The 13,704-nt window shown below is 42.2% G+C and overlaps 1 protein-coding gene across 1 annotated transcript in view; it reads right to left on the bottom strand.

Annotated features, from left to right (window-relative positions):
• Nucleotides 1-594: 594 nt before the first annotated feature.
• LOC128757289 (thyrotropin-releasing hormone-degrading ectoenzyme-like) overlaps nucleotides 595-13,704 on the bottom strand; it is a 162,770-nt gene continuing 149,660 nt past the window's right edge. The window contains exons 17-20 of the mRNA XM_053862460.1: nucleotides 12,597-12,764; nucleotides 7,890-8,030; nucleotides 7,727-7,808; nucleotides 595-3,492 (exon numbers count right to left, since the gene is read on the bottom strand). Coding sequence (XP_053718435.1) covers nucleotides 3,340-3,492; nucleotides 7,727-7,808; nucleotides 7,890-8,030; nucleotides 12,597-12,764 — 544 coding nt within the window. The 3' untranslated portion in view covers nucleotides 595-3,339. The remainder of the gene's footprint in view (nucleotides 3,493-7,726; nucleotides 7,809-7,889; nucleotides 8,031-12,596; nucleotides 12,765-13,704) is intronic.

The raw sequence follows: 13,704 nt of genomic DNA, 5'->3' as shown, positions 1-13,704 counted from the left end.
AACGCGAATTGATTGAGTCCACATATTAGCCAGAAACAACTGACTCGCCATCGTCCCACAACTTTAATAATTACAATTATCGTTACATCATGGCTGTCACAGCTGTGAGCATCACACTGCTTCAGTTCTTTTACACACTCACACACACTCATGGACACAGTGTCGGGCAGCAGGCCGCTCCATTGGTTGGTATATGGCTCAACTATTAACATCAAAGGGGACTGAAGGATGAACATCTTCCAAAGGTTTGCTGCTGGAACACCAGGTTTTTGAGTCTTTTCCTCAAAAATGTCAGGAGGAGTTGTTGCAGGTGTGTCCAAGTCTTTCTGCTCTGCACAGCCTCAGGATTTGCTGTAGACCATTTCTACAAAATATCCTCAGGAATAATAAAAAAAAAAGAACTGGAGATGTCATGGAACCTTCATCAGTTCGTAACATCCTTTAAAGTCCTCGTGGTGGTCTCTTCCCCCGTCATCAGAAATGTGACATACGTGAGCCGGCAAGTCTCGTCCAAGGAGGTAAAACCATGCCACTCCATCTCTCAGGCAAAAACACTTTTTTTTAAATTTTTTTTTTTTTTTTGAAGAGAACAGTTTAATCACCATGGATGATGATTGCAAACGCCAGATGCTGATCACCACCATTATCTTTGATCAACATTTTGGGATTTGTCATCATGTAAATCACTTCATCATCGACGAATCACAAAGCAGCAAAACAATCACCCCGCAGCACTCGCCTCGTGTGGATTCCTTGAGCTCATGCTGGACAAATCAATTACAATAGATTGGAATGTTGTCACATGACATGATAGGTTTGAAATGGAAAGATTGAATTGAAAAAAATACATGAAATAAAGTAGAATAGGTTGTGTTGGCAGCGCCTCTGCATGTGAGGCTACACAAACTTATTTAAAAATATTTAGACAATAAAATCACAGAAACACAGCAATTACGATAATATATTGCTGATGTCATTAGCAAGTATAATTCTACGTTAAAAGTGAAACAATCCCAATCAGAACAATGGCGTGAGAAGTTTTAAAAAGAAAGAAAATCCAACAAATCGTGATGAATAACTGAATTCAACATTCTTTTTTCTGTAATGTTGGTTTGACAATTTGAATTTGGTTTTTTAGATTAATTTATGTAGGTCTGTAATAAAATATATTAGACATAAATCAGTGTCAGGAAAGGTTCAAGAAGGTTCAATTCTTGACAAAACACTTTCCTTGTGAGGACCGTATGACTTTGTGGGGACATTTGGCTGGACCACAAAAGATTAGCCTCAGTTTGAGGGTGAAGACTTTAATGTAACAGGGTCATTATTATTGAGTTTGAGTTTGGTTCAGTCATAGTTAAGGTGAGCCATGTGTTTCGGAAGGTTAAGATTAGTGTGAGAGGCTGGGGAAAGCATTATGGCAGTGAGAAACCAATGCCCCCACAAGGATAGAAACACAAGTGTGAGTGCGTGTGTTCAGTCTAGATGGTGTAGAAATAATAATAAAAAAATACAAGACTGTTCAGTTATTTGTATATTATTATTTGTATTTAATGTATTATTTTGAATAAATCAAAACAATTGTCATTGAATAGTTCCCCATGAGGTTAGTGGCCAAGTTTCCCACCATATTCGCACAATGACAGTATGAAAATGTTCAATTTACAAAAACTTCATGTCCAACCTCCTTATAGAGCAACACATTTAAGTGTTTTTAAAATGATATTGGACCCATATTGAGCACATCAGTATGTGTCTGTTTCCACCAAGTTTATGATTTCAAATATTTACATTAGAAAATATGCATAAGCCCCACCCATTGAAAATGCTTTGTTTTCCAGGTGCTGAAATCTCGTTCTCCCCAGGAATATCCACTCTGCTATGATTGGGCAGCCAGCCTTCTTGGAAGTTAAAATCTTAAATCTTAAAATCTCTTGCAGCCAAAGCCCCACTCCCTCGTCGGTCCAGACCTGCTGACGGATCTACTGTACGTGCTTGGTTGTTGAGAGATGACAAAATGTGGAGTCCTGCTTCAGTGGACCGGGGAACAGTTGAATGTCACTGTAGCGTCTCTGCACTCAAAACAACCTTATAACCATGAGTGAGGTGGGATCTATATCCAAAATCAATAAACACCACGTGAGTGTTTAATACTGGTTAAATGAGACTTTGTGCTTTGTGTTTGCCTGTGACGGACACATCGCACTGGAGTGAGAGATCTAATTTCCCCTACGTGTGTGTTGTTCATGGATGCACAGACGCACGTGTTCTTTAACATAAAAATGTGAACTGCTGAACTAACTAACTTGACTCACACATCACCTCTCTGATCAGATGCGAAGCAGACACGCCGCGGCCGGAGGTGTGCGGGGTCAGGGCTGCGCTGAAGGCAGAGCGAAGCCCTCACTGCATCAGGGAGAGGAAGACTTGAACATGTGAAACACACAGGTGAGTCAGGAAACTTGACTTTCAGAGCGACTCTTTACAGTTCTCCTTTATGTTATGTTTTGAGCAGATTACCCACCAATATCCATGAACGTTCACTCATAAGTATTCAGTTGATGAATCGGGGGATAAACAGATGCAGGTAGCTAATGATCAGTGGCTATGATTGAATGTATGGATCAGATTTCAGCTCCATTCTTTTGAATAAACAGAAGATAAGATAACCGACGCCAGCCTGAACTCATCATCACCGCTGTTTTGTATGCTGAATGTTCATTTCACACTGTTTTGAAGGAGAAGTGGGAACTTTTGAAAGATTGCAGCGAGCTAATGTGTTGAGATGAGCTGTCAGTGCCAGCGAGGAGAATTTCACCTCTACTCAGTTATCAATGATCCGCTGACTTTTGGGAACCTGGGGAAAGCGGCTGCAGGATCGTGTATAGTGGACCACAGTCTTCCTTATCTGTCCATGAAGTCTTTGTAGCATGGATGACCACTGTCAGACAATGAACAACATTCACCTCATACAACCAAAAAAATGTCACAAACATCTCGAACTGTATTCACTTCAAACACGGATTGATTTCTCTCTTTTCTCTCCACTTAATGTCGCTGACGTTTTGTTTTCGTTTTGTGTTTGTCTTGCAAGCCCATCTGGGTCTGCTGCACCATTGCTTAGCATTTTAAGGTGATCGCCGTCTCTGTCTTTGCTATTCCACTGCACAGAAACAGAACCAGATGGGTTACGTTTTGGAAAAAAAAAAAACACTTCAAAAAAAGGTCTCACAGAAAGTTCTTCAAAAGCAGAAGTGTAGAAACTAGCTAAATAATGCATCATCTTTCACTTCTTCATCGTAGCAGTCAGTTCAAAGTCTCAAACGGTTTGGCGTGGTGTTATCCAACCGATTGGCTCGGAGGTTTGCGCAGCCACTGGTAGAACTGCCGTCGGTACAAGCGGTGCCAGCGCACGTTCCCCTCGACAATCTCCAGTGCTCGTGGCAGCGCCGGCCCAGCCCCGACACCGCTGGACTGGATGAACTCTTTCAACTGGAAGAGGGGCAGAAATCATGATGGGAGGGAATAGAGATGAAAAACAGAAACAGAAAGAAAGTTATGATAAGTTTCACTCATGCTGCTTCACTGTCAACACAAACCAAGCAGGAGAAATAAACATTGCCTGTTATCAGCACCACCTTCTTCACTTCTTGAGGTGAAGATTTAACATTTGCAAGAAAGTATGAGGACGAGCATGAACACATTTAGCTAGAAAAAGGATAAATAACAGTTCTCCAGAGCCATGCTCCCCAAATACTCGAAAAGTCACGAAAACCATTGGATCCTTTGGCCGCCAGTGGAATACAGCAGGGACCCCATTAAAAGAGTCACAGCGCCTCACTCCTGCTAATTAAAATCAAGGACAGCAAGCAAAACACTTTGCCACACAATCGAGCCACAGCTGGAGTCAGGTCCGTGCCACTTCTGTGCAGCTTATTATGAAAGTAACAATGCAGACTTTGGAGGAGGGATGCACAGTTTGACTTCGGAAAGGTTTTTGGAGGCTCAGCTTGACAAACCTGAACAAAAATGGACGTTGAAACAGTTGACTGATGCATTGATTCGACATCCTATGTTCACTTGACAAGCAGCTCACCTAAAGTTGGTGCAGCAGTCAATCCAAAGACGCTCAGACTTCTGGGGGAAAGCAGAGATTTGGGGGTGCTCCCACTTCACTTGAGAGACATTGTCTTTTCACTGCCTAGGTATGTTAACCCTTTAGTTTTTAGATTCACTGAAATATTCAACTTGAAAACTTTTACAGAGGTTTATCTGATCCACTTGAGATACTCACACACATCCCACAAGCAGAATTGATGATGGCTGGGGTGGCTGTCTTTAGTGGTGGGATCATTGCTACCGCCACCACTATTTGTATTGTATTGAATTTTCTCCCCCACCTTCTACTGCATAGCTGCATTCCCGCTATGAGTTTTGACCATGACTCCAGGACATTAAGTATCGGCTCCACAAATGCTTAGGCAGCAGGTGAATATTCCTCTGTAGAGTCTGAGTCAGTCAAATTCGCTCTCCTGCTCTCGGATATGCTCCGACTACAACCACCCACGTTTCCTGAACCAGGGAGGTTTTTTTTATGTTAACTCCATTGAAAAGCATATCATATTTAATGCGAAATATGATAATCAAATCAGTGTTTGGATACGCCATTAAAAACCATAAATAACACTGTTAAAAAAAACAACGAATTAAATGAAGACATCATGAAAACATGAACATATATTCACATTACATGAGGAGTACATGCAGTTCTCAGATTTGCACTACTTTTGTAAGTGAAGCTATTTATGCAATACTGTCACCAGAGGAGAGTGAACCATGTTTGAAGCTCGACAACTGGCAGACTTTGGCTGCCGAGTCACTGGTTGACAGGGAAAATTTAAGGGTATAATGGGGACTGCATAGATCAGTCACAGAACACGCACTGCACATTTCCACACAGGTATCTGCTGAACCACAACATCCCTCTACTTCTATGGCCTGCTTTGTCACCAGATTTGCCACCCCTTGAACACTTGGTGGGCAACTCCTCTCATATCAGCAACCTTGGCGACCTGGAAACTGCCTTGTAGCACGAGTGGAATGCAGTGCGTCAGGACGTTATCCAGAGCCCTTGCTGTAAAATGAATTCACGTTATAGGCTCCGTAACACTGGTGTTCATACACCCCTGTTTATGCTGTTTTTTTTAGGTAGTTTTGTTCACCAAACATTGGTCTACATAAGTTGAAAAAGCCACTCAGATTGCCAGTTTTTGCACTTGGTGATCCAGACTTTTACAGGTGGTGCGTTTTCAAAGTTCAGAGTGGAGTGAATCATAAGATAAGAGTATTGTTGCCTCGCTGATGAGGTGACCTCTTTCTTCATCTTCTTGTCACTAGAACCTGAGAGAAGCCAGAGTTGGACTCACATGCAGATATTTGCGCCATCACACATGAAAAACACAGATACCAGCAGTGACCCAAGGACCAACGCGGCGTCCAGTTATACCTAAAGAACTTTCTTTCTATGGTTCTTCCTGGGGAGTTGAAATGCAAATTGTTTCAGCCTGAGTTAAGCTTCTTTCACCCAGTTAAGACGGCACCATGGAATCTGAAAATCCAGGACCAAACAACGTGGGCACCAAATGCTACATTTTACATACTCTAAATGATATTTTTCTCTTCCTTGCAGAAGCACGCAGCTCGAATCTGCCCTCACCATTTGTCACAGTTAGGTGTTTATCAGCAGGCAGCGACACAAGCATTCTAATGAGGGTGAAGTTTTGTTTTGAGTCAAGAAAACAAGAAATTAAACGCAACTGTGCTGCAGGAAGATGAAGAGATGAGCCTCTGCGAGGGAAATTCTTTGAAAACAAGATGATTATTACAGAAAAGGCGTTCGCTTCACTCAGACAGTGTTCTGTCCAGAGAGAACTGAGTTGGAGGCACTTGTTTTTAAGTTAAGAACTGAGGAGGAGAACTGACAGATCCAGTCGAGCGGAGGGGAACATCCATCCGTCGGCACAGCTTAATAGCGCTCATGTTGTTAAACGCCATACTTTCCGTCTTCTGTTTCATTCCTTCCAAACCAATTAACCTTCCCTCTCTCTTCATATTCCTTGAATCTTCATAGCACCAGTTTATACCAAAGAACTAACATTTTATTTTCTCTCTCTCCTGCTCAAGGTTTCACACACAATGAGCCTCTTTGCTACCATGGCAGTGGTATTTGCCTGAGTCCCTGACTGATTTGTTTCCCCACAAGCGCATTCATCCCAACGTGGCAAAATATAAGAAGAGAAAGAGTCATTTATTTTCAAAGTACTGCTTCTTTGACACCCTTTCAATTGGAAGATCGATTTTGTTTTACTGCTGCTGAGCAGTTTGGCATTCACAGTCCGTCTTTTCAATTGGAACCTTTTAATAAACTTAGCAAGGTTTTTTGGCAACAGCAAATGCACATTTATTGAAGAGTTAAGTGAAAATGTTTTTATAAGGAATTAGACGTGCCTTTTAATCGCATAGTTCAATAAGGCAGACAAATTTTGGGCCACTGTTCTCTGTTTGATGCTCACCCTTACATTACAAAGGGCCAGCATCATGACATTGCAGCAACCCCTGCTGCATTTGTGGGTGTGTTTATATCAAAGTTTTGGAAACTGGCCGCGGTTGAGGAGACGAGGGAGGCTGTATTACACGGTAGCCAGAGAACAAAAAGACTGACTCAGATTCTGAAGAGGAATATTCATCCTTTAGTAGTGTTGTGTCTGTTCGCCAAAAGTCTTCAGTAGTCGACGCCTTACTGTGTAGCAGGAATGTGACAACAAAAAAAAAAACAACACTCTACCAATAAAAGACTCAGCGAATAGTAGTTGGGGCTGCACAGTCCGTGATGATGGTGTCTCCAGCGGATCAAATAAACATTTGTATCTAATACAGTATGGTTGCCACCAGGTGACATCTTAATATACAGATTAAAGGAGTGAATTGAACCCTAACCCTGTATTTACCATTATCTCCAACAGTTGTCGAACTACAACCTTCTGATTTTTTCCTTTATCTTCTCTTGGGTGAGCAATATTTCTACCAAACACAAAAAGCATGTAAGTCCATTTAAATAGTTATTACTGAGTCAAAAAGTCATCATAACATTGAAAAACTGCCAGATATTGCAATGTAATGTTTCTTGGGAAAATGCACACAAACACTCCTTCATATCACGTTTTAAAGACCAATTCTATCAATCCAAATGACTGTGGCATAATTACGTACAGGGGTTAAACACTGTAGGAAAACAATGCTCGCTGGTGTTATTCAAAGTGTAAAGTACTGCATGACAGCTCAAGGAATGTTTTGAAAGCTCTGTGGGCCACAGAAAGCAAGAACGATGAGTTGGATTTAAGTCCTGAGTTGTGAGTTTGACTCTTCAGTAATTGAAGCATTGTGTGTTTCAGGAGTGATCGTGTATCATTTTGGGCTCGAAGAAGGATTTTTGAAGGACGTGAAATAAAACAAAAGCTTGGATGGTATATCCTCAGAAAGGCACCTTCATGACATTTCAGTTGGATTCCAACATTTTCTACTGAAAAACAAAGATGATTAGAATTTTTTTTTTTTTAGGTCAGACAGTCCCATGAAAGACTTGTTAAGAGTCGTTTCATAAATGAATGATTCATCGTTTATCTGCCGAAATATGAGGGGCAGCTCCGTGTCTGAGTGTGAATATTACCTCATTGAGTTCCTTCTCAGTGTTCAGGAACTCTGTGACTCCACTGATGAGTTTGGAATTCATAAACAGCGCCTCGCCGTACCTGACCACACATGGAGAGAAAGAGTCCTCCTTATTAAGACAGCAGGGAGGTGTCTCTCTCCCCTGCTGGACCACCACTCACCGAGCGTTGAGGACGTCCCACTTTTCTCTAAAGTATTTCCAGGCAAGGTCTCGACCCTGCGGGTTCCTTCCCACGTGGATGATTACGTCTATAACGTCCTGCTCCGGGACCAGGTCTGAGGTCAGGGACAGGTTCAGTAACCTGCAGGCATGTAGAGATCCAGAAGAGAAGACATGAAGAGTGCGTAGCTATGGCAACAGTCAAGAATGTCGGGAATTTGCTAATCACAAATGTTTTGGAGATATGAAGATATCTAAAATGATTTTTCACCAAGCTGTGTGTTGATGTGACCGTAACATGGCTCAGACAAAGCATGACTCCTCCAATGGTTTCATTGCGAACGACCACAGACAACAACTAGCAATTTGAAACTGACATGAGTTTGAGACATCCCAGAAGATGTGAAGGATACAACTTGTCCAGGGAAAGTACTAAGTCCATTTCAAAGGACACATATAATGGGTATTGCCAAGCATCTCATTGTCATTCCAGACACAAATAGTCACTATGTGCAAATGCATTTTACGTCCGTTGCTGGCGCCCTCCGCCTGCATGTTGGTGTTTCCATGTAGCACTGTTTCCCCTCCTGTGCAACACCGGTGGCCGCGACTGTGAACTCTCATCAATATTTCAATCTAGATGTCACTTGGTATATACAGTATATCACTTTATGTGACAGATTTGATAAGACAGAGTGAAAGCAGTGCCTCCCCACGGCTTAAACCTCACCCCAACCTCCGTCTAGCTTTGACGTGACGTTCCCATGCATGTCAGGCTATGCTGCGGAAGACAGATCATGTACTTCAATTGAAAGTATATTGCACCAACAAGTGATGCAGCCATACTCTGGGACACCAAAGTTAAGAAATCTTTGTGTCATTTTCAAAAAATGTCTATTGTAGACGTTTTCACATTTTATGAATGTTGAACATTTTATTCTCCATTTGACGCTGCTGGTGAGTAGGACAATATTGTCTTGATAGTTTTTAAGCTGAAACAGTGCAATAGTTCATTCAAGCGAACACAGCATGAGAATTGTATCACAGCCCATTTTATTTTAAGACATTCTCTCAAAGACAGATGAACAGCTGAATTCAATTAAATCAGAGAATTAGCCAACACTTCAGCTCTTGCAGAGCTGTGCAAATAAGAAAAAATGAAACGCAGTGTCATCTGCGCCGAGCTGCACTATTAGTGAGCACAATGTGGACCTCGGAGGCTGCGACGGCAACGGCATCTCATGGTTTGACACTCCTTGGCACACAGATCTGACTCATCTGTTACCTTGAATCCAAAATACAACCAAATGGCAGATCCAGTGATTTTCTTTCTCCTTTTGGAACAAGCGTCATATCATTTGTTTTATGTGTTTAATACCCAATAAAGCACTGCAATAGCTTGAGTTGAAATTGTCCATATGCTGTCACACTGCAGGACATTTTTCAGTCCAATGAGTCTTTCGAAGATGCTATTTACAGAGTTTGAAATCATCAAAAACCAGATCAGTCAAACATCTAACTACAGTGAGTCAGTACAAACTCATTTTCGGACGACTGCCCAGCAGTCCATTTGTCAAAGCTGGAAAAACAATGCAGACTGCTATTAAGGGAGCTGCAATCTGGACTCAAATACACTCCGCAGTTCCATCATGATTTGTCAAGATGGTGTCAAGAATTTCTCAAACTTCCCAATTTCTCCGTCCTCTGTGTGTGTGTGAGATGTAAGCCGGTTGTCCCTTCATTAAACCTAAAATCAATTTTTGCCCCTTTCACATCAATCCCCTTGTGTAGAAAACATCTCTTGTGCGACCAATCATGGCGGTTTTGTGCCGTGGGCCTCTCTGGGTGTGCAGGCCTGATGTCTGCTATCGGAACACGCCTGGCTACGCCTGATTGCTGAGCACATTCTGGAGCGGCACAATCGATACCTGACACGCACCCATCTGTCTATCAGCATGTCTGAGATCCACGCGGCTTGTTCCCGATGAGAGATCACAGCAGATAAAAAATAGACTGGATTTACAAACATGTTCCTGAGCTGCCGGGCAAACCTTCACAGCTCACTGGCTTAACTGTTTCTTTTGGATGAAAATTGACTCACATGGACTCGTAATGTTCCCCTGCAGGAGCTCTCAGAAGTTTAAAAGCCCTTTAAATGGATTATAAATACAATATTAGGAATACAAGTGTTTTTGTTGGTTATTTTCCTCAGCAGCTTGGTGTGTCTCTGTGCTCTGTGAGGCATGAACAAGGTAGCGCATTTGAGAGCAACAGACAGAAGCAGGAAATTGGAGGCTCGCACACCAGTGGCTTTCTGAATTTCAAGGTGGGAGGGGGGGGACACCCTGGAAATGGGGCCAGTCATGGCGTCACATTAACCCCCCATACATGATGGGCATCAGAAACTGTCTTTCATAATGGGTGAATGAAGTGTTCACTCATGCGTTCATGACTTGAATTTCAATTCAAGGTTTCACTTCTGATATACACCGTGATTGAAAAAGTTTAATGCCTCTTTCCATTTGCTTTTTGTCCGACATCTTCCTTGACTGTTACTGCAGTCTCATAGATCACGTGTTTTAACTAAAGCGCCAGCTCACCTGGGTATCTTCCTTGCTCCTCACAGGGTTGTGCAAGCAAAACGCTACTGCCACCTGCTGCTCCATTAAGCTCATTGGAATTTGACTCCTAGTAATAGTCATGTTTGTTCAATGTCTGTGTGTGTTTGTTCAATACTGCACTTGTAACTAGTGTAGTATTGAACTATAAAGGGACCTACAATGGTTTCAGACTTCTCTGCACTGTTGCAAGATGAAGCTTCACAGACTCACAGATGCGGTTGTTGGTCATTGCGTGTAAATGGAGAATTTAAAAGAAAGCCATTCCCTGTATTTGTTTACCAAGTTCATTGTCTTACTTATCGTCTATCGGGGGCACTCTGACACAAATCTGTCATATGAATCAAAAGTGATCCACTCAACAAGACCTTGTTTGTCCACATGTCTGACCACATCGACACAGCCAGCACCACCTTGAGTCTGGTGATGTCATGGTCTTTCCTCACCACTGTCCCACTATGACTTGCTGAGGAATTGGAGTGAGACAGATTTAAATCCTGCAGCTATATGCAATAATAAAGGAGTTGTAGAAGCACACTAGACATTCTTCCGAAATAATGATTTATGATAAACGATTAGCATAATAGCATTTAAGAAGCAAATTGAATCACGCTATTCTGCAATCTGCTTTATCAGTTGTGAAGCAGCGACTGTGTCTATTGACAAACTGCTGATAGTGCTCAGAGGAAAGCGCCGTAGGACAACAGATAACTCTCCACAGGAGACTGGGCGGTAATTTGCATTTTTTTCATTCTAATTTTTACTGTTATTGCTGCCTGCAGACTGTGCTCCTTAAGCACTTTCTTTCTTTCCAGATTTTTACTGTTTATAAATGAAATTACAGTTGAAAGGACCTGAAAGTTGATCGCTGAGCGACTCCCAGTAATGGAGTCTATTGCACACTGACTTATTGAAATGGCTTTAAATCTGATTTCCAACTGATGCTACTGTTTAGTTATGATTTTATTTAGTTCTTCAGCTGTTTTCCAATTTGTCTTTCAGTTACCGCAGCCAACCTGGAGGAAGTGTGAGTGTGGGGAAAGTCTGTGCTTCTGCCTGTGCCTCAGGATAAGTACGGCGCGATAGATGGGTGGTGGAGGACGGTGTCCGGCATCAGCCCAAGCGACTGCGGCGTGTTACAGAAAGTGAAACACAGTGGACAAAAAGGCCCATCATTTATTTACATTTCTTCTATCAGGAACAAGTCGATGAGAGTGGTGAGAAATCCGCCCGCTGTAAGTGACCCAGACACTTCGAGGCCTCTGTTAAGTTGAAATTGTGTTTTAGGGTCTTACAGGTCATTAATTTTTACTGCAAGCGGTGTTTACTCTCACTGCGCTCATTAATCTGGGCAGAAAGAGTGCGCGGCAAACAAGCCCAAACAAGTGCACTGAGCCCGACCTGGTCGGCGCAAAACAGCAGATGAAAATTCGACGACAACCCGCTGAAACAAATACTGACTTCAGGCAATACTTTGCAATTTATGTGACGGTGAAACCCATTCACTCTGTGATCATTTGTCAACGGCTGATTCTGCACTGACTGCCCGGAGCTGGTGGAAATATGAAGTCGGGCCACAAGTGGGGAATGATCTAAGTGAGTGGATAAGATGATGACCGCGATAGCAACTGTGGACATGAGACTCCACGCATCAATTGGTTGTCATTGAATGAACACTGAGGTTCTGCTTGGCTGTGAGTCAATTCAGTCGAAAAACAAGAGTTCAATGATTAGGATCCGAATGACTCGTTCTTAAACCACTAACTACATATTCATAGGAATACATATTATGCAGACATAACAGATATATTAAATGCTGTCATGTTTGTTATGTGATTCAGGACTCAAACAATAACATTGTCATGTCAAGTAAATCCATTTCTACAAGTAACTTCATGTCCACAGTTCCACTTTGCCCAGATATAACTATGTGCTCAAGCTTATGAATATCAATTAGATCCGAGTTCAGATCTTGTACTGGACCGTCGTATCCTCCAGAGTGCCGGGAGATATTCAGCACTTACTGTTTGGTTAATCTTATATAAGAAAAGAGTTTCCAGTGTAGCTCTGGAGTTGCAGGGAACACTGACCTGTTGAGGAGGAAGGTGTTGTCGGAACAGGTCAGAGCCTCCAGCAGGATTTTCTTCTCAGAGACGGCGTTCGTGGAGTGAAACTTCATCCAGATAAACTCCCACACGTCTTCGTCCATCAGACTGACGCCGGTGCAGTACACAATGTCTCTGATGTTCGGAGGAATCCTGCAGAGATGATGGTGGAAAGAACACAGCAATTCTTTGAAAATATAGCACCTGGGTCACAAAGTGTTTCAGATAAAAACATCGAAAAAAAAAAGACAATTAAAATCAGACAAAAACACATAATGATATTAAACATGAAGTCCTTATTTCTGTAAAACAGGGACTGCAAGATGTCACCACCATTGGACTGAGGGAGATAGAATTGTACAAACATACGTCAGGGAACACTTAACAGTTCTTCATATACAGAGCTGAGCATGAACATGAGCATCTTGAATTTAATATCCATTAACCCAATTTCATTTTACAAAGATGATGCATAGGTTTTAATTTGACATTTTTAATAACATTGTAAATATATTGCCATGATTGAGGCTATGATCAAAATGAGTTTGTAGGAAATACTTTTGTTAAAATCATATTTCGGGTTCATGTATCTGATTAGAGTTGTGGACATCGGTGGTCGATGTGTGTGACGCAGAACTTAATAATGATCGAATGATGCCATAGAACTGACTACGTAATGAATGCAGTGTTTGTGGTGTAGTTTCAGTTAGTGAGGTGTTGTTTTACCTCCTCTCAACTGCCCTGACGGAGTCATGACTGCACTGGGTGCCCCAGCTGGCCACTCGCCTAAATCACATGTACAGGAAATATTGTGTGTGAACTGTGTGTGTGTGTGTGTAGGTATGTGAAAGAGAAACAGCGAGAGAGAGAGACACACACAGAGAGCGAGAATCTCTCTCTGACTGATGCACAGAGAATTGCATCATTCACCAACCTGGGAAATCATTTTAGCGATGCTCCACTTCAGCATCAAGACTGCAGACACGCGCGCTCTCGCGCACACACTCATGAATGTCCCCTTCGTGTGTGACCCAGAACTGATGCAATGTGACTTTTGCTATTTCAAAACTCAATGACAGACTTGACTTTACCA

Source organism: Synchiropus splendidus, chromosome 4, assembly GCF_027744825.2.
Source record: "Synchiropus splendidus isolate RoL2022-P1 chromosome 4, RoL_Sspl_1.0, whole genome shotgun sequence".
NCBI classification, from domain to species: Eukaryota; Metazoa; Chordata; class Actinopteri; order Syngnathiformes; family Callionymidae; genus Synchiropus; species Synchiropus splendidus.
The sequence above is the reverse complement of the archived record's forward strand: the minus strand, read 5'-3'. Positions and strand labels throughout refer to the sequence as shown.